We start from the raw sequence: 23,557 nt of genomic DNA on the forward strand, positions 1-23,557 counted from the left end.
ATCTTAATAGTTCATTCTCTATTATTTAGCCAAGAGATATATTCTTGTCCTTTATCAATGACCATAAGTTATTCTATTTTCATCTATATGTAAAGCACTTTTTTTTATTTTAAGAGGAAGGAGGCCATCAACAGAAACTTTTAGCCCCTCCTTAACTGTTCTTCAAAGAGTCCACACACACAAAGATGCATCAAAAGAGCTACTAGACATCAAAAAAAATCTAAATTCAGGTAATATATCTATATATACATATATGTTAATAACCTAAAATATTTTATAAACTTAATTATAAAATTATAACAATTAGCATCTTTGTTCTTTGTTTAGATTGTGTTTGTGTTTATATACCATTTTTGATACATTAATTGAATTAATGTTTGGTTACACTATTTCGCTGGTCCACTTTAGACACTCTACTAACTATAAGTAACTTTGCAACTACATGTCAACTAACTCTCATTAGAGTATTAGTAGACTGTAGTAGACTAGTAGTCTGTTAGGTTAGAGTTAAGCGCAGTGTTCGCGTTAGTAGAATAAGTTGACAGTAGAATGTTTAAAGGGCTCTATTGAAATACGGTGTTACCTTTTGAATAATATTATATTTTTATTTACTCCATTTAAATGTTTTGTAATTTGTTCGGGTATTAGTCTACAAAAACCATAATAATATAGCCTATTTCAAAATCAAATGAAACATACAATGTAAATTTTGATCTCTGACCTTTAAGTAAAGTGAATTCCAAAGGCATCCTTGTTAAAAAGAATGCATTATGATGTGTATATGAATCTGAAAGACAATGTTTTCACACAGTTTTTTTCATATATCAGGAACAGAAAAAAAAAAAAAAAATCTATGATAAGCACAGATCTTTTTGTCCTCTTTAAATAGTCATAATTTCTCCTGTTCATATATTTCTTAATGAACTTGAATAAGATTATATGAACATGCTTATTACAGGTGAAATCCAAAACTTAGAATGGAAACTATCGAAGTCATCTCAACCGACAAAGCTACAGTTGTCATCCAAGTGAATCCACAGGCGGATCAAGACAGCACTGTTTTTGTTGATGGACAGAAGGCCAGAGGAACAAGTCACAATGCGGCTTTTGAAGTATTTTTCAAAGCACAACCAAAGGCATTAGGGGTAATGTATTTAATGATGAATTAGAATTATATGGTTTTAATAATATTCTTAATATTTAATTTCTTCTAGGTAATTTAAAATGAAGGAAATCTCTTGTCATATGCCTCCAAGTGCAAAGATATGTGTTTGATTAAGTTTTGACTCTAGTACATTAAACATCAATAGCTTCTGTTTTTTTGTGTATCCATTCCATACATGCGTATTATGCCATCATGAATAAAACACCTGACCTGTGTCTGCCTTCTAGACTGTCCAGATAATGATTGGAGTGGTGATCTTCTTTATTGGTATTATTTTCACCATCAGTTACCCTGCTATTGTTGTCTTCAGTGGAATAACCTACTGGGGATTTTTCATCGTAAGTTTCACTTAATTGTTTTGCTTTACTTCCCGTTTAATTTTAATTTCCAGAATGAACTTTATCATGCCCTGTGTTTCTCTCAGTACATCAGTGCTGGATCTCTGTCTGTTGCTGCACAGAATAAACTCAATCTGTGTGTGGTACGTACACCCAATGATTTTAGCACATTATAACTTTTCTTTTGTCACATTATTTTCAATGTATTTCCACACTGTTATTAGTTATGACTTTGCACTTTAAATCACTACTGTTTTCAAGTAATTTCCTAAAACTAACACATTCTTTTATTGTAGGTGAAAGCCTCTCTTGTAATGAATGTGATCAGTGCTATAACTGCAGGACTCGCCATTCTTCTGCTGTCCATAGAATTAATAGTGATGCATCCATGGTTTTATCCTGAGGTATTACATGCACAATGTGCAATAAAAATTCTGTCAAATCCTGATTATTGACACACATAATTAGCTCAAAATGATCCCTGCTTCAGTATATTTTTAAGAAACTCACTCAATATAGATATGTTATTTCTGAAACTACTTTCATAAATGGGCATGTTGAATGTTTTGCAGGGTTTGCGGATCGTTGTAATATTGCTGGTGTTCACCATTCCTCAGTTCATCATCTCCATCTGTATCTCAGGATTTGCCTGCAAAGCAACAGAAATTAATGATCTGTTAACCATTATATAATGTTTGTTAATGATTTATTAATGAATGTTAATAAGTGGTCAGTGTGGCACTAAACTAGGTCAATGATTTAGTTGTGGTGATGCTATTATTTCTATTACATGCTTTGCAATCAGTTTTATCAGAACAATCAATTGTTATTTTAATTTAGATAGACTTTTTTGTTGAAGTCAAAGTTTTTAGAGAATGATGCCACTCCACTGAAGCTAGCAGAATGTAAAGGAAATATAAAGCAACCATAATATTTCATAGTAAGCTGTCTTTAACTTTAGTGCACATCATAGTGTGTGAAATAGATAGGAACTGTAAGACAATCACAACATGCTTCATTGTAAAATACAGCCTTTATTTTACTTCTAGACTATTTTTTTATTTATCAAGACAGCACAGCCTATAAAATATGGTGTTTATTGTCTGTGGTTCTTGTGAGCAGAAATAAAGCTGATAACGAGTCTGAGACTTTTGTGTACTAACATGTCTTATCTGTTAATTTCATTTGAAGGGATATTTGTGCATATTTTATAATTATTGGAAAAGTGAACTAATTATGCTTCTGCATCAGGCAAGGCCCAATGTTTTGTTCATTTCATGTTTGACATGGACAGAGATTGTATTTGTTAACCAAGATTCTGAATGATTATATCCTAGAGTCATCAGAGAGACCAGCACAGTGATTGACGTACTGTGAGAATTGAAATCAAGTTATTTTTATTGTCACAAAAACATGCACTTTTGTGTCTTTTTTGTATTTTATTAAGTTACTGTCAGTTATTGTCTACTGCAGTCTGCTCGTGTCAGCTAAAGCAATCCATCCTCAGTACGGCTGATGAGCAAAAATATAGCTAGCAGAATGGAAAGGAAATGAAGCAACCACAATGGTAAACTGCCTTTCACCTCATTGGTGTGAAACTAAGGCATTCAGCTATAGTTGTCTGACACTGACATTAATCATGATTACATTACATCTAAATTATCATTCATTAAGCCTAGCTTATAATTTTTAAAGGAAAAGCTTAAACTAAAAAACATTTTTAGTAATTTTTGTGCTCCATTGACCCTTTCATGTTATACTTATCACTCATAAGTGACATTTCATTTGAGTTGATAATAAATAAATTCAAAGTCATACAAAGAAACCCCCCCCACAGGATTATTGTGTGTGACCATAATTTATCTCTGAAGGGCATCAACATACATGTATAGTATAACACAAGCTCCTTCTCAGCGGTTCTTCTCAGTCCACACACACAAAGATACAGCATAAGAGTGATCAGACTTCCACATCAACTCATTCATTTCAGGTAAAATATTTCAAGCATCAATTAACATTTATGATTTTTTTTTTTTTATTTACACACATTGATGTACATCAATTATCATTATTATTAATTTATTGTTACTCTTTGGTGCATAAAATTACATTTAAATGTTTTGAGATTTGTTTGGAAATTAGGCTACAAACATTATTATTATGGATCATAACTTTTACAAAACATACATTTTAAATTTTGATCTTTCAGATGAGAGGACAAACTCCAAAGGCATCATATCAAAAAGACTGTACACATTCACAACTGTTTATCTCTGACAATTAAAAATGGGAACAATTTGCAATAAGGTCCGATAAGTTAGATAATACATTAACTATCATTAACAATAGGCAAAACATTTGTTACAGTATTTATTAAGATTAATAAAAAGTAATAAAATTTATCAATCATAATAATATTAATAACCAAAAATGCAACTATTCTTTGTTACTTAATGTCAGCTCAGGACCATTAAATAACATTAACATATACAAATTTTGATTTTAATGAAGTATTTGTAAATGTTGAAATTAACATTAAGATTAATAAATTCTTTAGACACATTTTTCAAGGTTCATGTTAACTAATGGAGTTGGTTACAACTAATGCTAAAAAAATGGAACCTGGGTAACACTTTATAATAACATTCATTAATAAATCATTAACAAACATTATATAATGGTTAACAGATCATTAGTTAACATATATTCACATAGCTAGAAATATGAGATAATGTGCTTGTTAATGTTTACTAGTGAACTTATTAAACATTACATGTAGATTGATTAACATATTATTTAATGTAAATTAAAATGCTTACAAATGTCATTCAACTTCAGTTCATATATACCTGAAGCACTTTTTTTTTTTTTTTTTTTTTTTTTTTACATTTACAAAAGTACAAATGCAAAAAGGTGTTTATTAGCTATACGTGATCTAGATGTTCAACAGAAAATTCTACAATATAAGAAAGACTGGTCTTACTTTATATTAGGTGTCTTTAACTACTATGTACTTGTGTAAAATAATAAAATAATAATAATTGTTAGGTACAATGCAAAATACTGAACCATTTTTCAAACCTGAACCTGAACCTCTTGAAACTTTTTTTTTTTTTTTTTTTTTTTTAACTGACAAAAGTATAACGAAAAGATTTCCAATGTTTTCAATGACCAACATAATTGTATTTTGTGAATACAAAAAAGTGGGGACAGAGGCAAAATAAAAGTGAAAAGATTATATAATATCCAAGTTAAACTGTTTTTAAACAGTCCACAATTAGCAGGTGAATCGGTTAGGTGAGGGTATCATGTTTGGGTGTAAAAGAGCTTCTCAGTCTTTGCAAGAAAAGATGGGTCATGTCTCACCACTTTGTGCCAAATGTCATGAGAGAATTGTCAAACAATTAAAAAAAAAAATCACAATCACAATTTCTCAATGCAAGATTGCAAAGAATTTATGTCGTTTACCATATACCATAAATAATAATTTAAAAAGATTCAGGGAATCCAGAGAAATCTCAGCTTGTATAGGGCAAGGTAGAACACCTCAGTTGAATGTGCCTGACCTTTGAGTCCTCAGATGGCGTTGCATTAGAAACCGTCATGCTACTGTGTTAAATACAGACACATGGACTCGCTAGTACTTTGGAAAACAGTTGTCACTTAACAGTCTGAAGCTGCATCAAGAAATGCAACTCAAATCTCTGTTACACAAGGAGAAAGCTACACATCTGTTCTATGCAGAGATGCTGCTGAGTTCTCTGGGCCCGAGCTCTTCTCAGATGGTCTAAAAGACAGTGGAAATGTATGCTGTGCTCAGATGAGTCCATGTTTCAGCTTGTTTTTGGAAAAAAACTGACATTGAGTTTTCAGTCCCAAAGATGAAAGGGACCATCCAGACTTTCATCAGCGACAGGTGCAAAAGAAAACATCTGTCATGGTATGGAGGTGCATTAGTGCAGACGGCATGGGTGACTCGCATATGTGTGAAGGTACCATAGAGGCATACAGTTGCAAGAAAATGTATGTGAACCACTTGCAGAATCTGTGAAAATGTGAATGATTTTAACAAAATAGAGATCATACAAAATGCATGTTATTTTTTATTTAGTACTGTCTGAGTAAGAAATTGTACAGAAAAGATGTTTATATAGTCGACAAAAAAAAAAAAAAAAAAAGCAGAATTTATTAAAATAACCCTGTTCAAAAGTTTGTGAACCCTTGATTCTTAATACCGTGTCGTTTCTTGGATGATCTACGACCATTTTTTTTTGTTTGTTTGTTTTGTGATGGTTGTTCTTGAGTCCCTTGTATGTCCTGAAGAGTTAAACTGCCCAATGTTATTTAAAAAAATCCTCCAGGTCCTGCAGATTCTTCAGTTTTAAAAAGTTTCAAACATTCACTTATGCTCCAGAAGGAAACAAGATGCATTAAGAGCCAGGGGGTGAAAACTTTTGAACAGGATGAAGATGTCCAAATTTTTCTGATTTTGTTTAAATATAATTTTTTTCATTTAGTACTGCCCTTTGGAAGCAACAGAAGATATTTGCATGTTTCCCTGAAGACAAATTAAGTACAATTGACCTTGATCTTTAAATTCAAAAGGTTTTCACCCCCCGACTCTTAATGCATTGTGTTTCCTTCTAGAGCATCAGTGAATGTTTGAACCTTATTTAATAGTTGTGTTTGAATCCCTCAATTGTCCTCAGTGTGAAAAGATGGATCTCAAAATCATTCAGTCACTGCTGGAAAGGGTTCAAATAGGCAAAAATTGCTTGAAAACTGAAGAATCTGCAGGACCTGGAGGATTTTTCTGAATAACAAGACAAAATAACTTTTTTTTTTGTCTTGTGGACTATATGTAAACATTTTTTATGTAAAATATCTTACTCAGGACAGTACTAAATAAAAAAAATTGCATGAATTTTGTATGATCTCTCTTATTTTGTTAAAATTGTTCACATTTTCACAGATTCTGCAAGTGGTTCACATACTTTTTTCTTGCAACTGTATATTTGGATTGTACAGAGACTGCCATCAAGATAACATCTTTCCTGGGTAGCAAGACAATGCCAGGCCTCATTCTGCACATGCTACAACAGAGTGGTTTCTAGACACTCTACACCTGCAATCCAGATATGACTCTTATTGAAAAAGTATGGCCCATCATGAAAAAGAGAATCGGACAACGATGACCACAGACTGTTGAGCAGATGTCTTGTATCAGGCGAGATTGAGTAAAAATCCCACTTGCAAAACGGCAACAATTAGTTTCCTCAATTACCAAATGATTAAAAATTGTAATTAAAAGGAAAGGTGATGTGACACAGTGGTAAACATGGCTCTGTCCCAACTTTTTTGGAGTGTGTTGCAGCCATCAAAATCAAAATGTGTTTATACTTGCAAAATACAATAAAGTTGTTCAGTGAAAACATTGGAAATCTTTTCTTTGTACTTTTGTCAGATAAATAGAGGTTCAAGAGAATTAACAAAATCACAGATTCTTTTTTTTTTTTTTTGCATTTTACAAAATGTCCCAACTCTTCTGGAATTGGGGTTGTACTTTAAATATAAATGCAGATTTACAGGAAAAGCAGAGAAAACGTCTCAGGTTACGTATGTAACCATGGTTCCCTGAGAACAGGGAACGAGACTCTGCGTTTGCAAACGCTATGGGGGAACGTCACGTGACTCGGTGTCTGAAAGCCCACTATCCAATAACTCCAATGCCTATTGGCCGGCGACAGCCTATGACATCATACGGCGCGACCCGGAAGTATAAACGGCGCGCCTGGGGAAGCAGTCATTATCCGTCGTCTTGAGGGACTGTTCAGCAGGCAGCTCGAAGCATGGCAAGGAAACGCAGAGTCTCGTTCCCTGTTCTCAGGGAACCATGGTTACATACGTAACCTGAGACGTTCCCTTTCGAAAGGGAACTTCTACTCTGCGTTTGCAAACGCTATGGGGAATGACATACCCACGGCGCCATGCTTGAGGAGAGTGCCTGCCAAAGAAATATGGCTGAGACAAAGGCTCCAGAGCAGTTAGAGAACTGCTTGGCAACTCCCCCTCGGGTCACACCAGGCTGTCAGTGACAGCATTCCCTTTGGCCAACAGCCCAAGCTGAACTTCAAGAAGGCCTTCCTCAGAGGTCCTACAGAAGCTGCTAAGGCGTCTGGAACCAGCTTTTCCGAAGAGAAAGCGATCCCTTTAAGGGAATGTGGCCAAGGAACCGAAGGAAACCTCGGTCAGTCACTAGAGGGGAACGAAGTCACCCCCAATGCCACCAGGGAGGCTGACCTGGTCTGTCACGAGACAAACTTAGTCTTGGCCAATCCTGTCCGAATACAGAGCCTCTAAAACGCATTCTTAATAGAAGATAGTAAGTAAGAGTGACTGCAAAGAGGCAGAAACAAACTCAAACCCACGCGTAGAGACGGGCATCCCAGAGAGCAGAACTCAGCTAAGTGCTATGAACCCTCGTATTGAGAGGAGTACAATCCACTCATCCTAGGATCTACTCAGTGCTTAATTAACGCACTGAGGAGGCTGTTCGCTAGAGAACCCTGATCCAGGGGAGCACAGACCAGCCTGAGGCTGAATCTTAGAAGGAGGCCTGATTAAGGCCTACCAATATGATCAGCTTAGGGAGCTAAGCACTATTACAAACGTAACCCTAAAAGGGAAGTACGAAGCTCACCTAACAGGTAGACAATACAATGGGCACATACTCATGGAGGCTGAAGAGGGGCCTACAGCATGATAGTAGTTATAAGAAAACAGAAGTCTTATACAGAAAGTGGCCTGGTTTTAAAGGCCACCCTGAACACCTGTCTTGTTTTTCTGGGTAGACAGACGACTTCAATGGCAGCATAAGAGGCTGCAAAGTGCCCGCATGACAATCCACCTAACACAATCCAACGAGCAGTGTACTCAGTAAAAAGCACCTTTTACTCTTTAAAGCAAGAGGAGTACAGCGTACACCAACACGTATTAAGGAAGGCCTGGAGGGGCTTATAACCTCAACAGACACGTGGCATCAGCTCGTGGCAGTGTTTAGGCCCCAAGGACGATAAACAACCAGACAAAAAGGAGGTTGGATTTATCACTTAGGCCTCTGGCCAATGAAAGTGTATACAGATAATTCTCAAAGAGAAATACACCCAAACATACTCCAGTGTGTTCAAAAAAGGCGGCCCATAGGCCTAGCAACCTCTAATACACACAGCGTAAGTCTCGTGGCCATTTCTAGGAGCACAAAAGATCCACCCTAGGCACTAGGTGGCTCTTAGCTCAACTAGATTAGAATCAGACTCAGGGAGGCAGATGTAGGTTAAACCAACCTTCCGTAAGGTTTCACTAGCATAATCAACCTGAGGGGCTAGCCACTCGGAATACTCGGTAAAAAGCACCTTGTTACTCTCACAGCGAGAGGAGTACATGACTGAACTCCACGTATTACACCGGAGGCCGAAGTAGGCCTGCCTTAGTAAACACGTGGCATCAGCAAGTGGCTACCATAACCATACCACCCAAAGGCCATGTATTAGAAGTTTCCAAGATGATTAGTACATGAAAAACGCTGCCGAACATCGTGAACAGGCCTGTTAGGGCCTATTTGTCAGCGATGGGGTGTGGCCGATGGTGGCATGGTTTCCCAGGCATCCTGCCAACAAGTCGACTAGAAAAGGAGGCCTTAAGGGGCCTCCATTCCCGCATCAAGTGGCGATCAGCCTGCTCACAGATTAAAAAACACAAACTGTGCCATCATGTAAACTAAAAAGGAGGCCTGAAGGGGCCTGCCAATTCAATAACACATGGCTTCAGCTTGTGAATTTAAGGGAACCAAGCTACAGGGAACCATCTCTAACCCAAATAGCTATGGGAAGCTAACTGCGACCTGCGCTAGGCTACACATTCCAACAGGCAATGTACCCTAAATATTTGTAACTAAAGGGAAGCAAACAAAGCCAACATGGTCTAAGGGAGGCTAATACAAGCCTACTACCTCAACAGACAAGTGGCAGGGCCTGTGGCAGCGTAAATCTGTGAGAATATGTGAGTATATTATGATCAGTCAAACAGCATTGTAAAAACAACTGCTAACTAGAAGGAGGCCGAGTATCATAAGGCCTACAATCCGAGTTATATGCAATATAGCTGTTAACAAGATCACCAAAAAGGGAGCTAATAGATACCAACTTTCCTCAAAAAAGTGGCTATAACTACCTTGAGTATGCAATCCAACAGGTGATGCACTCAGTGACACAAATAAACCTCTTAACTGGGGAATATAAGTCACCATATACTCAAATAGAGGCCACTATACAGCAAAAGGGCCTGCTATCATGAGAGCAGGTACTAACCTGTGGCAGCATAAATAAGCTCACATACAAATGTAGGGCAAAAGTCTAGAACTCAAAGTAACACAAACTTTGATATACATGCTGTCTTTGAAAGGAAAAACACTCTCTGTACAGATTCTCAAATCTGATCTAGGACCTAGAGGACAGGAGCTAAAAACTAGCAACGTCAACTCAAACTTGATAAATACAAAACATCATGTGGCTCAGAAGAAAATAATTTCCTTTAGCATGAAAGTTCTAGAAAATGGGGCCTAGCACACACCTGCATAACTTATCTACGTGAAGATAAGGGCCTACCACCTGAGAAACAGCATCAGGGAGTCAAAAACTGTCTACAACCTAGCTGTTAAACTCACAATTGCACCTACACAAGCAAGGGGATAATTGGGCATACGGCCTAAACAACTCCCTCGGGAGGAAGCCAGAACTAGGAACTACACATCCTGAAAGGATAGTAAATACATATGGGGTTACTTCATATACCACACATCACCTAGCTCTAGCCTGGCTGCTAAGCTATAGGCCTATATACTACAACAGGCCCATAACAAAGCCTGATCTTCACTTCCAAATCTCATGATGAGAGAAATAAAGTGAAGCTCAAAGCTAAAATGTCAGGCGGCCGGTTAGGGCCGCCGTAGACATATAAACTGAAGTAATGAGTGCCAACTCAAACTATACTGAAAAATAGCCGAGAGGCTACTCATATATATAGAAAAAACTAAGTGGCTGCCATTTTGTGGCCTGCTCAGTCAGTCTCAACACTCCAGTTTTGCCCAAAAAAACCCTAAATAGTTTACATTTTACTGTTACATGTTCAGGAAATTTATACAGGAACAACACAAGGTCAAACATTTAAATAATTAAATCAGACCTTGTCTTACCTTTCTGTGGCTCGAAGACCAAAGACTCCTCCTTCACTTATTTGAAATGGGAAGGATGAAATCCATGGTTCTAGAAGCCCAAAGAACCCTTTCACTATCAAGCCAGAAGGCGGGCCTTCAGAAAAATTTCATCATGGGCCCGGCCGTCAGCCTGACTGTTCAAAGGTGTCGTCCTGAACATGCACAGTGATTAAAAACGCCCAGGAGGCCGAGGAAGAGGGGCGAAGGCAGATGTAGAATTATCTTTGCCAAGAGAGGGGATCAATCAGCGGCCTTGCTGGCGCTGGTGATCAATCACCTCCCTTAAGTCCATCTTCCTCTTCCTCATATCCCGCCGCTTCTGCGACTTGCTCCGAGGTGGAGGAGGCGCTCGAGCGGCGACACTAGACTTCTGGCCCTGCCTCTGAGCCTCGGCTCGAGACGGGCCAGGGCCTCCCGGCTGTCTGGGCCCAGGATCGGACCTGAGCGGTATGCAATTTTTGTATGCTGCTGAGCGCGCCTTCGCCTCCCTGAACTTTCCGACAACCGTTTCAACGGAGCCACCAAAAAGTTCAGTTGGCGAAACCGGGGCATCGAGGAGAGAGCCCTTCTCTTTCTCCCCGATGTCTGCCATGTTCAGCCACAGATGCCTCTCCATGGCCACCATGGCCGCCATCGATCTCCCAATCGATGCGGCCGTCTGCTTGGTGGCCCGGAGAGCGAAATCTGTGGTGCGGCGCAGCTCAGCTACCGCATCAGGGGACAAATCTTGCCCCTGATCCAGGTCCTTCAGCAGGTCAGCCTGGTAGGCTTGCAACACCGCCATAGTGTGCAAAGCCGCGCCAGCCTGACCTGCAGCAGCATATGCTCTGCCGTTCAGACGAGATGACAGCTGAAGGGGTCTGGATGGCAGAACCAGAGCTTTTAGCATCAGTGCCCTGCCCGTGACAAGATAGTTGGCAAACGTCTCGTCAATGGGCGGCAGTGACACATACCCATGCTGGCCTAATCCCTCCACATCAGCGAAATTCCCCCGCTGATGTGGATGAATTCTGGCCGAGTATGGGTTCTTCCATGCCTTCTTGATCTCTATGTGAAGATCTGGAAGGAATGGAAGGCTCACTGGAGTTACGGGGTTGTGGTCAGAGAGAAACCGTTCGTCTAACCTGCCGTGAATGGGCTCTTTCCTCACTCGCTCCCACGGCAGCTGCAGCCTGCCGGCGGCATGCTCCACAACCTCCAGTAACTCGGCATATGCTGGGCAAGGAGGCTTGGAGAAAGAAGAAGTCGCAACTTCTTCCTCCTCCATTGCCATCTCCTGCTCACGGTGGCTAGCAGCCAGAAGAATACTCGCTCCTGGATCTGATGATGTCAGTGATAAGACATCATCGTCATCCAGGAGCTCATCCCCACCAGCCGCCACCAGAGGTTGAGAGACTTGACACCTCTCTCAAACTTGGCGGCGAGCTCCACCTGCGAGCCCCATGAGTGCTGCCGCCGCTCTGCCTCGGCACGAGCAGGGCCAGACCCACCAGGCGCAGATGTTGACGCCTCTTCCCTTGAGAAGAGAGCCAGGCGGGAAAACGCTCACAACTCTCACAGACAGCGCCCTCAAGCACTGTCCGTGCGTGTTCTTCTCCCAGACAGTGTACGCATAGGGTGTGTACACACTTCCTAATACGTTTCTCTTTGTCCTCAGACATAATCAGAGATAGATGTACTCACAAGTATAGCAGAGTTATACACGACAGTGGCAAGACACAGACAGTCCCGAAAGACGATGAGATAATGACTGCTTCCCCAGGCGCGCCTTTTATACTTCCGGGTCACGCCGTATGACATCATAGGCTGTCGCCGGCCAATAGGCATTGGAGTTATTGGATAGTTGACTTTCAGACACTGAGTCACGTGACGTTCCCCCATAGCGTTTGCAAACGCAGAGTAGAAGTTCCTTTCGAAAGGGAATCTGTATTATTAGGCTTATTAAATCATATTAGTTATAATTAAATGTGGATTGTTGTGAAAATCATAATTTTATTGTTTAATTTCTGCAGGTGATATCCAAAACTTTGCCTAGAATGGAAACCAGTCAGGTCATCTCAACTGACCAAGCAACAGTTGTCATCCAAGTAAATCCACAGGTGGCACAAAATGCTGTTATTTGTGATGATGGACAGGAGGCCAGAGGAGAACATCACAATACAGCTCTTAAGGGATTTTTTAAAGCACAACCAAAGGCACTGGGGGTAATGCATTAAATGATGAATTATAATGATACATGGTTTTGTGGATATTCTTAGCATTTAATTTCCTCTAGATCAAAAAAGTTTGGGTTGGTCTGATGATTCCCTTTAGTGCATAAAACATTGCTTCTATATTTGTGTCTCCTGCCTTATATCTGCCATCTAGACTGTCCAGATAATGATCAGAGTGATGATCTTCCTACTTGGTATTGTACTCACCCCAAATGTCTACTGTTTCGGTACTTTTTATGTCATAAGTGGAATAACGTACTGGGGATCTTTCATTGTAAGTTTCATTTAATGGTTTTGCTTTATTGCCTCTGATTTTAATTTCCTGAATGAACTCTGAAATGTTTATTTATTTATTTCTCAGTACATCAGTGCTGGATCTCTGTCTGTTGCTGCACAGAATAAACTTCATCCCTGTGTGGTATGTACTGTACATACAGTAGCTTGTAGTGTGCTGAAATCTGTTGGTGATAACTCTTCTTTTGTCACTTTGTTACTTATTTTGCATTGCAATACACTTTTGATGTTATAGAGGTGGGATACAGGTAAAATTATGGACAGGTTTGGGTTTGGTGGTATGGTTATAGGTTTAAGAGTGGGTTAAGGGATGGACAACAGTTTAGTTACAGCTGTAATTACATGCAGGTATTTTTATAAATATGAGTACAATGTAAAAACAGACACTGTATACATAATAAGTGCATTATATCAAATGATTAATTTATATGTTAGTACAGGGGAGTCCTGGAAGGCCAATGTCCTGCTGAGTTTAGCTCCAACCTTTCCCAACACACTTGCCTGGAAGTTTCTAGTAACCCAAAGACCTTGATTAGCTGGTTCAGGTGTGTGTAATTAGGACTGGAGCTAAACTCTGCTGGACAGTGACTCTCCAGGAGCAGAATTGGACACCCCTGCGGGGTGTTAAACACACCTGATGCAGCTTTGTGTTTGTACATAGTAGTTTGACACTTAATATAAAATGGGACCGAAAGGCATGTGTCACAGACACGCCAGGCTCTACACTCACCCAATCACAACGCACTCCCTCTCCTGAGTATTAACCAGCCACACCTGACACTCATCAGCACTCATCACCACAGCAGCATAAAACACACTCCTGAACACTCACTCTCTGTCCAGTCTCGTTAATGCATACTGACCTGTTATGCTTACCTTCAGGACTCCTTTATACGACTACTTACCTGTCTCCAGCGTCCTCTGTGATTCCTTGCGTCTCCACGTCTCCTGTGAGTTTCAGTGTGTTCGTCTGCTCTACGTCAATCTGCATCCACGCTCCCTGAGAAAACAAAGACAAGTATCAGATCCAGTATCACGTCCAGTCAACATATCCACCTGCTTCAACTCACCTGCACTCTGCCTGCACGCTCTGTTGCCTTTCAATAAACTCTGTTTACACTTAACAGTGTCTCCGCTCCCTTCTGTACGTAACAGAAGACTGGACCTACACCGTCTGAACAACCAACATGAGCAATCCGGACCCGTTTCAAGACTTGGTTGATGCACTTCGACGCACATTCACCAGCACTTCCACGGTAACAACACCAGCGAGCACTTCCGCATTCACCGCTGCATCTCCTTCACCATTTGCGGTCGCCAGTCCCATGGCCAAACCGGCGCCCTTCACTGGTCTGGCGGAGGACTGCAACGGATTCCTCTTGCAGTGCACGCTGGTCCTGGAGATGCAACCGCACTTATACCCGGATGATAAATCAAAGGTGGCCTTCATAATCTCTCAACTCGATGGAAAGGCGCTTCGATGGGCTGAACCTCTCTGGAATCTGAATAATCCTGTTGTATTATCCTTGTCGAGTTTCATTTCCCACTTCAAGGAAGTTTTTGAAAGGCCCGCTTGGGATTCATCAATTGGTGAGAGATTATGTAAATTGAAACAAGGTTCACTAACTGTTTCTGATTATGCCCTCCAGTTTCGAACCCTAGCTGCTGCAAGTGGCTGGAATGAACAAGCCCTTATCACCACCTATCGTCAAGGCCTCGATCCACGTGTGCGGTTGCATCTCGCTGCATACGAGGATTCCATCGGGCTCGAGAAATTCATCCAGTTATCCATCAGATTCGCCACTCGTATGCAGCTGTGCCTTGAAGAGCACCAGGGCCAGCCGTTATTTCCATCCAACCTCTGCCAGCCAGAATCCGTCAGCTCCCCAGAACCAGCAAATGATTCCATGCAAATAGAAAACTCTCGTCTTTCGTCGACTGAGCGACAGAGGAGGCTGACCCAGAATCTTTGTTTATATTGTGGCCGTGCTGGGCATTACATCTCTGAATGCCCCACTCGTCCAGTTCGGCCAATGGTGAGTGTCATTCTGCCCACAATGAATAAGATGAAACCACTCACAATTGTTGTAAAACTTACTGCTGCTGATTTCTGTCTTCCAGTCAGTGCGCTCCTCGATTCTGGGTCAGCTGGAAACTTTATCTCCGGAGCCCTCTGTCGCCAGCTTAACCTCAAGACAACCCCCATGCCGAAGATCTACCAGATCCACGCGGTAACTGGAAAACCCTTGCGGAAAGTACGTTACAGTGTGGGACCATTTCTTCTCCAAGTTGGAGTTCTCCACATGGAGGAGATCCAGCTGCTGGTTCTGGAGGATTCAACAGCTGACGTGATTCTAGGGCGCCCATGGCTTGAGCAGCACAACCCCACCATCTCCTGGAGGACAGGAGAGATCCTGAAGTGGGGTAACCAATGTTTCCAAGACTGTTTTCCTGAGTTCCCAGTTTTTAGTTCTCCAAGTTCCAAAGAAATCCAAGTCTGTGCTACTACAGTGGAAAGTCCACTTGAAAAACGCTCTACTGACATTCCTGCCTGTTATTCCCACTTCAGTGATGTCTTCTGTCCGAAACAAGCCTCCAAGCTGCCTCCCCATCGGCCATGGGACTGTGCCATCGACCTCATCCCAGGTGAGCCAGTGCCCAGGGGGAAAATATATTCCCTATCCATCCCGGAGGAGAAAGCCATGGAGGAGTATATCGACGAGGCTCTAAAACAAGGCTACATCCGACCGTCCACTTCGCCTGCTGCTTCAAGCTTTTTCTTCGTGGCGAAGAAGGACGGGGGCTTGCGGCCCTGCATCAATTACAGAGCTCTCAATCAAATCACTATCAAGTTCCGTTACCCCCTTCCTCTCGTCCCATCAGCTCTGGAACATCTACGCGGCGCCACTGTGTTCACCAAGTTGGACCTCAGCAGTGCGTACAACCTCATGAGAATACGTGAGGGGGACGAGTGGAAGACAGCTTTTGTGACACCTACTGGCCATTATGAATATCTTGTCATGCCGTATGGACTGGTCAACGCCCCCTCCGTGTTCCAAGACTTCATGCATGAGGTGATCCGGGAGTTCCTGCACAAGTCCGTCCTGGTCTACATTGACATTGATCTACTCCCGGAGCATGGCCGAACATCGGCAGCACGTTTCCTAAAGGCCGAGAAATGCACTTTCCATCGGCCCTCAGTGCAATTTCTCGGATATAACATCGATCGCAGTGGCGTCCGCATGGACGAGAGGAAGGTTACTGCAGTAAAAGAATGGCCCATTCCCACATCTCTAAAAGAATTACAAAGATTCCTGGGGTTTGCAAACTTCTATCGACGTTTCATCCAAGGCTACAGTTCCATCACCAGTCCACTCACCAACCTCCTCCGTAATAAGCCCAAGTCTCTGTCCTGGACTCCAGCCGCCACTCAAGCTTTTGAAGCCCTCAAGACGGCGTTCACAACCGCTCCCCTCCTGGCTCACCCTGACCCAGATCTCCCCTTCGTCGTCGAGGTCGACGCCTCAACCACCGGAGTGGGAGCGGTGTTATCACAGCAGCAGGGGAATCCCAGGAAACTCCATCCATGTGCTTTCTTCTCCCGGAAACTCAACCCGGCGGAGGTAAATTACGACATCGGCAACCGAGGACTTCTCGCCATCAAGCTCGCCCTGGAGGAGTGGAGGCATTGGCTTGAGGGAGCGAAACATCCATTTCTGGTCCTGACTGACCATAAGAACCTGGGGTATTTACGGGATGCCAAGAGATTGAATCCCCGCCAAGTAAGATGGGCTCTGTTTTTCACGAGATTCAATTTTACCATCTCTTATCATCCTGGATCAAAGAATGTAAAAGCCGATGCCCTGTCCCGCATACACAGTCTTGAAGAAAGCAACAATGACCCAGAGCCCATCATCCCCGAAAAACTCTTCGTTAGTCCCATTTCCTGGTCAGAAGAGACGCTCCCCGAGCCATCTCCAAAAGTCCACGCCATCTTCCCTCCGGTAAACTCCAACCTCTGCCCGTTCCCACTTGTCCTTGGTCACACCTAGGAGTGGACTTTATCACTGACCTTCCAGTCTCCAACGGATGTACCTGCGTGCTGGTTATAGTAGATTGGTTCTAATTCCCCTGCCTGGACTGCCCACAGCTATGGAAACTGCTGAGCTACTGTTCAACTATGTGTTTAGATACTATGGATTACCTGCAGATATTGTATCTGACCGTGGATCACAATTCACCTCCCGAGTCTGGAAGGCTTTCTTCATACTCCTAGGTGTGGCCATAAGTCTCTCCTCTGGCTACCATCCACAGACGAATGGGCAGGCGGAGAGGAAGATACAGGAGATCGGCCGTTTCCTACGTACCTTCTGTCACGGTCACCAGGACTCCTGGAACCAGTTCCTGGGCTGGGCCGAGTACGCCCAGAACTCTCTCCGTCAGCCCACCACAGGTCTTACTCCTTTTCAATGCGTGCTCGGCTATCAGCCCCCACTGTTCCCCTGGGATGGGGAACCATCAGACGTCCCGGCGGTGGATTACTGGTTCCGGGAGAGCGAGAGGGTCTGGGACTCAGCGCATCTGCAACTCCAACGAGCCCTACGCAGGCGCAGGTTGACAGCCGACCTTCGACGTTCCCACCCACCCAACTACCAACCAGGACAGAAGGTTTGGTTGTCAACCCGGGACATCAAGATGCGCCTGCCCTGTAGGAAGCTGAGTCCTAGATTCGTTGGCCCCATCATCCGGCAACTCAACCCTGTCACCCATCACCTGCAACTCCCTCCTGAGTATCGCATTCACCCAGTGTTCCACGCTTCACTTCTGAAGCCTCACCATCCCTCTGTTCTTCCCTCCACAGAGCCTGGCGACACCGAAGATCCCCCTCCTCCACTCATTGTAGATGACGGCGTGGCCTACCAAGTCAAAGACATCCTGGACTCCCGGCGTCGTGGTGGGTTCCTAGAGTACTTGGTGGACTGGGAAGGATACGGTCCCGAAGAACGATCATGGGTTCCTAGGAATGATATTCTTGATCCAAGTCTCCTTGATGACTTCCATGCCAGACATCCCAACAGACCAGCTCCTCGTGGCAGAGGTCGACCACCACGACGTCGAGGTCCGCGGTCCTCAGGAGCGGACCGTGGAGGGGGGGGTAATGTCACAGACACGCCAGGCTCTACACTCACCCAATCACAATGCACTCCCTCTCCTGAGTATTAACCAGCCACACCTGACACTCATCAGCACTCATCACCACAGCAGCATAAAACACACTCCTGAACACTCACTCTCTGTCCGGTCTCGTTAATGCATACTGACCTGTTATGCTTACCTTCAGGACTCCTTTATATGACTACTTACCTGTCTCCAGCGTCCTCTGTGATTCCTTGTGTCTCCACGTCTCCTGTGAATTTCAGTGTGTTCGTCTGCTCTATGTCAATCTGCATCCACGCTCCCTGAGAAAACAAAGACAAGTATCAGATCCAGTATCACGTCCAGTCAACATATCCACCTGCTTCAACTCACCTGCACTCTGCCTGCACGCTCTGTTGTCTTTCAATAAACTCTGTTTACACTTACCAGTGTCTCCGCTCCCTTCTGTACGTAACAGCATGCTAGTACAATTGCAGCCAGTGAGCAACAAACTGAGACATTCATCCTTTTACCAATAACAGATCAAAGATATCTGATTCATTATTACTTTAGATAGTTAAAAACAGAGTTTAGGACATTTTAAAAGTGTTCATCATTACTATTCCTTTCATTTAAAAGTTTTTCTCTCTGTAGATGAAAGCCTCTCTTGGAATGAATGTGATCAGTGCCATAACTTCAGTGATAGCCATTCTTCTGATGAGCATACAGATAGGAATCGATCCAAGGGCATTTCAAAACTGCTACTATTCTCGTAGTTACTCTGAAAATTACATCTGTATAAATTTTGAGGTACTAAATGTACAATGTCTGATATCTTGTTTTAATGTGCATTAATTAGTTTTAAGCTATTAATTGCTGTACTTAAAAGTTCACCCCAAAAAATGAAAATTCTGTCATAATTTACTTTCAAGTCATTAATCATTGAAAATCTTGACATCCATAAACTTCAGTTTGTTCCCCACACAAAGCTATCGGTGTCATGTTCGGTTGAATTAGACGTGAGAAAGGATCTATTCGCAGCAGTATGGAACTTTATTTATTTATTTATTTTTAAATAAATAAATAAAAATCTCACAACACCCAGAACAAAAGGAGATGTGACGACCGCTATACACCAACAAGAACTGACTGTGAACATTAAGAAACACAGGGCTTAAATACACAGACTTAAATACAAACTTAACCAACTGAACATCAGGTGCAAATGATGATCAAACAATGAATAACCAAGATAACTAACAGAAACTAAGGAAACTGAACTAAAGACAATCCACCCAAAACCAAAACAAATACAGATAAACCCTGACAATCAAATGATTTCAGAAGACTTGGAGGATAGTGCACTAGTTGTATGTACCAGGTTTTTTTTTATGCTTTTATGGTGCTTTTGTGTCTTTTTGTGTGAAAGCTCCAGTTATCATTCATTGTAATTGCATTAAAGCAGTCTTCAAAATATTTTTAAAAAAATCATGCAGGTTTTATTATGACAGGAGGGTGAATAAATAATGACAGAATTTTAATTTTGTGAGCTTGATATACATCCTGCTTTTTGAGACATACCCTGATCACCAGAATGATATCTGCTTATAGTTTAATGTAACTTTTATAAACTCACTTAATACAATTACTGGGATGTTGTTTGTGGAACTCCTTTCATATATGGCTATATCTTTTTAGAGATATGGTTGGGGGATCATTGGAATATTGCTGCTGTTCTCCATCCTTCAGTTCATCATCTCCATCTGTATCTCAGGATTAGCTTGCATAGCCACCTGCAACAGAGACTTAATGTCTTAAAACAGTGTCATTGTGGCACTAAACCAGGTAATGATTTGGTGATGATGTAATTGCTATAACCAGGGTGTCAGTCAGTTTTATCCCAACCACCAATACTTATTTTTTATCTAGATAGACATTTCTGCTGAAATCAAGGTTTTTAGAGAACCTTAGTGCAACCTTAGTGGTCCTGAATCTAAGACAGTCTACTACAAATTTAAACTGTTCAGTTTTCCGTAAACTGTCTTTAGTCTTATATTGTTGAAATGTAGTTTTGCTACATAGAAAAGTATGCAACTGGAGCGTTAACCTGACCGTAGTGTGTACCCAATGGTAGGGAAACCAGGAAAATGGGCGAATAATGGATTATATGTGCATTAGGGTGGCCCTTATTGCAGGGTAAATTTTTTTGGAAATGTTAACATCTCACCCCCTCATTTGTTTCTCCACTAGAAGTAAAAAAGGTATGCAAAATTCCATCCAGATAACTTGTCATTTAGGGATGCTCAAAGAATGCATCTTTTTAATCAACAGGTACTTGATATCTGATTGGAAATATTAGCAAAGGTTTCGTTCACTGATAAACTTTGACTGTTTCTGATATCAGATGGCCACTTTGCATAACCAGGATGAATTATTCTTGCTTGAAAGCAAGGTGGAGTCTTTATTTATCTAATCCTAACCACCGAATAATGGCTGCCCACTGCTCCGGATGTGTGTGTCCATGGTTTGCAGTGTGTGTTCACTACTCACTGCTCCTAATGTGTGCGCACTGGGATGGGTTAAATACAGAGGACAAATTCCAAGTATGGGTTATGAGTATTGGCTTTCACATGTAATTTTCCCCTTTCACTTTCATTGGCAATGTTCTTTGAGTATATCTGCACCGAATGGGGAAAAGGGTTTAGTGAAGCATGAAGGAGGTCCAAGACTTTTCAAAGATCAGTTCTCATCAGCAGCATTGTAATTTAACATTTTAAGACTAACAACACTATTCTGTGTTCTCGTTTTTAACCTAATTCACCTTTTACAAATGGTTTTGTATAATTATTAATTACATGCTGTTATGGTCATTAAGATCATTTCAATTTAGTTGAGGACACCCTAAACATACTCCAATCTCAGCGAAATTTGGTTTGTTTCCATTTCCCATGAAGGAGAGTTGACAGGGTGGGTGAGAGCGGAAGATTTCAAAAGTCCAAAAATAAATGCCATCCTAATGTGCGTGCAAATGTAGTGCTGCCGCGACCGTGACAGAGCCCTCTGTCACAGTAAGGAAATATAAAGCAACCACAATGGTAAACTGCCTGGCACCTCATTGGTGTGAAAGGGCGTTCAGTTGTCTATAAAAATGCAGAATGTTTTCAATGAGGGTTGTGTTTAGGGTTAGAGTATATAATATGCTGTTCGTACATATATAAAAATAATAAAAAATAATTTTAAAAATCATTGTCTATGGAAAGTCTGCATAATGATATAAAAACAAGTTTGTGCGTATCTGTGTGTCTGTTTTGAACACCGATACGTCTGCTGGTGCTTTTAATGACATCAGTGTAAACCCGAATAAGTTGGCAAAACTCAAAAAAATGTGATTGTTAAGTTAAAAAATTCAAAGTGCAAGTAAGCAGAATAGATTTCTATTTTGTACTTGTAGCCCAGGGCAAAATTAGGGCAAAAATTAACAGCTACACATCCAAGAATATGAATAAAACTCTCTTAGTTGATCAAATAAATTGTTTAATTTCTATGAAATGCAATAATATTAAAATTATATCCATTTGAATATAATTAAGAAATACTGCGGAAAATCTTACCCAATGAAATGATGGAATTGCACTGCAGAGGTAGATCAACTAATTAGCTTGATTCAATGATGGTAACTCTGGCCACAAGCTAGATAGAGACGGAGATGATTTGGTTGAACTTGAAAAAAAAAATTCTGCAGAGAAAACTAGAAAGAAATGCACTTTTTAAGTTGGTTTGCCGAACCACCATAAAACTTGGTGAACTGTTTGGACTTTTGAAGTTGATATGATGAAATATGTGTGCATACACTGTGCTGTTTCATGTTAGAGCACTAGAGTAGGCCTTTATAAAATATGTCCTAACAACTTGAAACACGCTTCCTCTAGTGCGTATATGATTCATGATCCACATGGCGAGTGCTACTAACCTCATTGCGTAAAATATTGTTACAGTCATGTTTCCCATGTGTTTGTAGTCAAACTCGAGCTCTAAATGAATTTCAGGAAAAATGCAAACAACACTTTTGTGCTACTGAGGAAACATTACATATACCTGAAGAACAGCAACGCAGCTGAATGGGCAGAGGTGAACGGACAGACTGTTTGCTACAAACATACTGTCCATACGTGTTCTTCTCAGGCCACAGCAAGCAGCTTCCTGTGCCAAAACTTCAGCTCTGTGGGGTTTTCCAGAAAGCGAGGTTATCTTACCATCAAACATACCCTGAACTCTCAGCTGATTAACCCAAACCTTGCTTACTCAAGGTAGACTGGTTCCAAAAACACATCCGGGAGTAAGTTCAGCCAACCCAGAGTATGTTCAAAATAACAAGTGTTACATTTGTCCCGACAGGAACTCCTGATATTTAATCCCGATTTACTTTCATACTGAAAAATTCTGACAAGGTAAACTTCAGGATGTATTACAGCACTAAATAACCTGTAGATTGATCATTATTGTGACACATGAAATGAGAAACACAAATTGTAATTCAAAAAAAAAAGTACCGCTTCAGCAATTTATTTACCGTACTCGAAAACTGTTTTCCGGACCTAACCGCGGGAAACAAAGACGAAATCACATGATATTTGGCAGCTCCGTCAAGGGTTGCGTGTGTAATATTCACGTAAGCACTGAATATTTGCAACGCTGATTTACGGCACGACGGCAAGTTGCTGTGGGATTATTGGCTTGGCGCCAGTTGGATGTGACATGTGAATACTGCTGCACGTTTGCCAGTAAAGCTCCAAGTTTGTTCGGTACTCGCTGTACGTCTCCTTATTTCGCACGCCCTGTGCAACAATATAACAAACCAAGAATAAGACATGGTGTCAGAAGAAAAATAACTAAAATGGATTTTGCAGGAGTACCATCGCCGCACATGAATTGGGAATCGTCTAACTTACCAGATGCATGGCGTAAGTTCAGACAGCATGCAGAGCTCATGTTCGCGGGTCCGTTAAAGAAACGGGGTGAAGACGAAAAGTGCAGTTATTTGCTCCTGTGGATAGGAGAGAAAGGAAGAGATATCTTCAACACCTGGGCGCTGACGACAGATGAAGCAAAGGTACTGCAAACATAATACGACAAGTACGAA

General features: G+C 41.5%; 1 protein-coding gene across 1 annotated transcript; it reads left to right on the forward strand.

Moving 5' to 3' along the window:
- The first annotated feature begins 711 nt into the window (after positions 1-711).
- LOC127518886 (membrane-spanning 4-domains subfamily A member 12-like) lies at positions 712-2,870 on the forward strand. The gene is made up of 5 exons (XM_051906104.1): positions 712-1,145; positions 1,393-1,503; positions 1,590-1,646; positions 1,800-1,907; positions 2,841-2,870. The coding sequence occupies exons 1-5, from the start codon at positions 978-980 to the stop codon at positions 2,868-2,870; spliced, it is 474 nt and encodes a 157-aa protein (XP_051762064.1). The 5' UTR covers positions 712-977.
- The last annotated feature ends 20,687 nt before the right edge of the window (positions 2,871-23,557 follow it).

Source organism: Ctenopharyngodon idella, chromosome 9 (assembly GCF_019924925.1).
Source record: "Ctenopharyngodon idella isolate HZGC_01 chromosome 9, HZGC01, whole genome shotgun sequence".
Taxonomy (NCBI): Eukaryota; Metazoa; Chordata; class Actinopteri; order Cypriniformes; family Xenocyprididae; genus Ctenopharyngodon; species Ctenopharyngodon idella.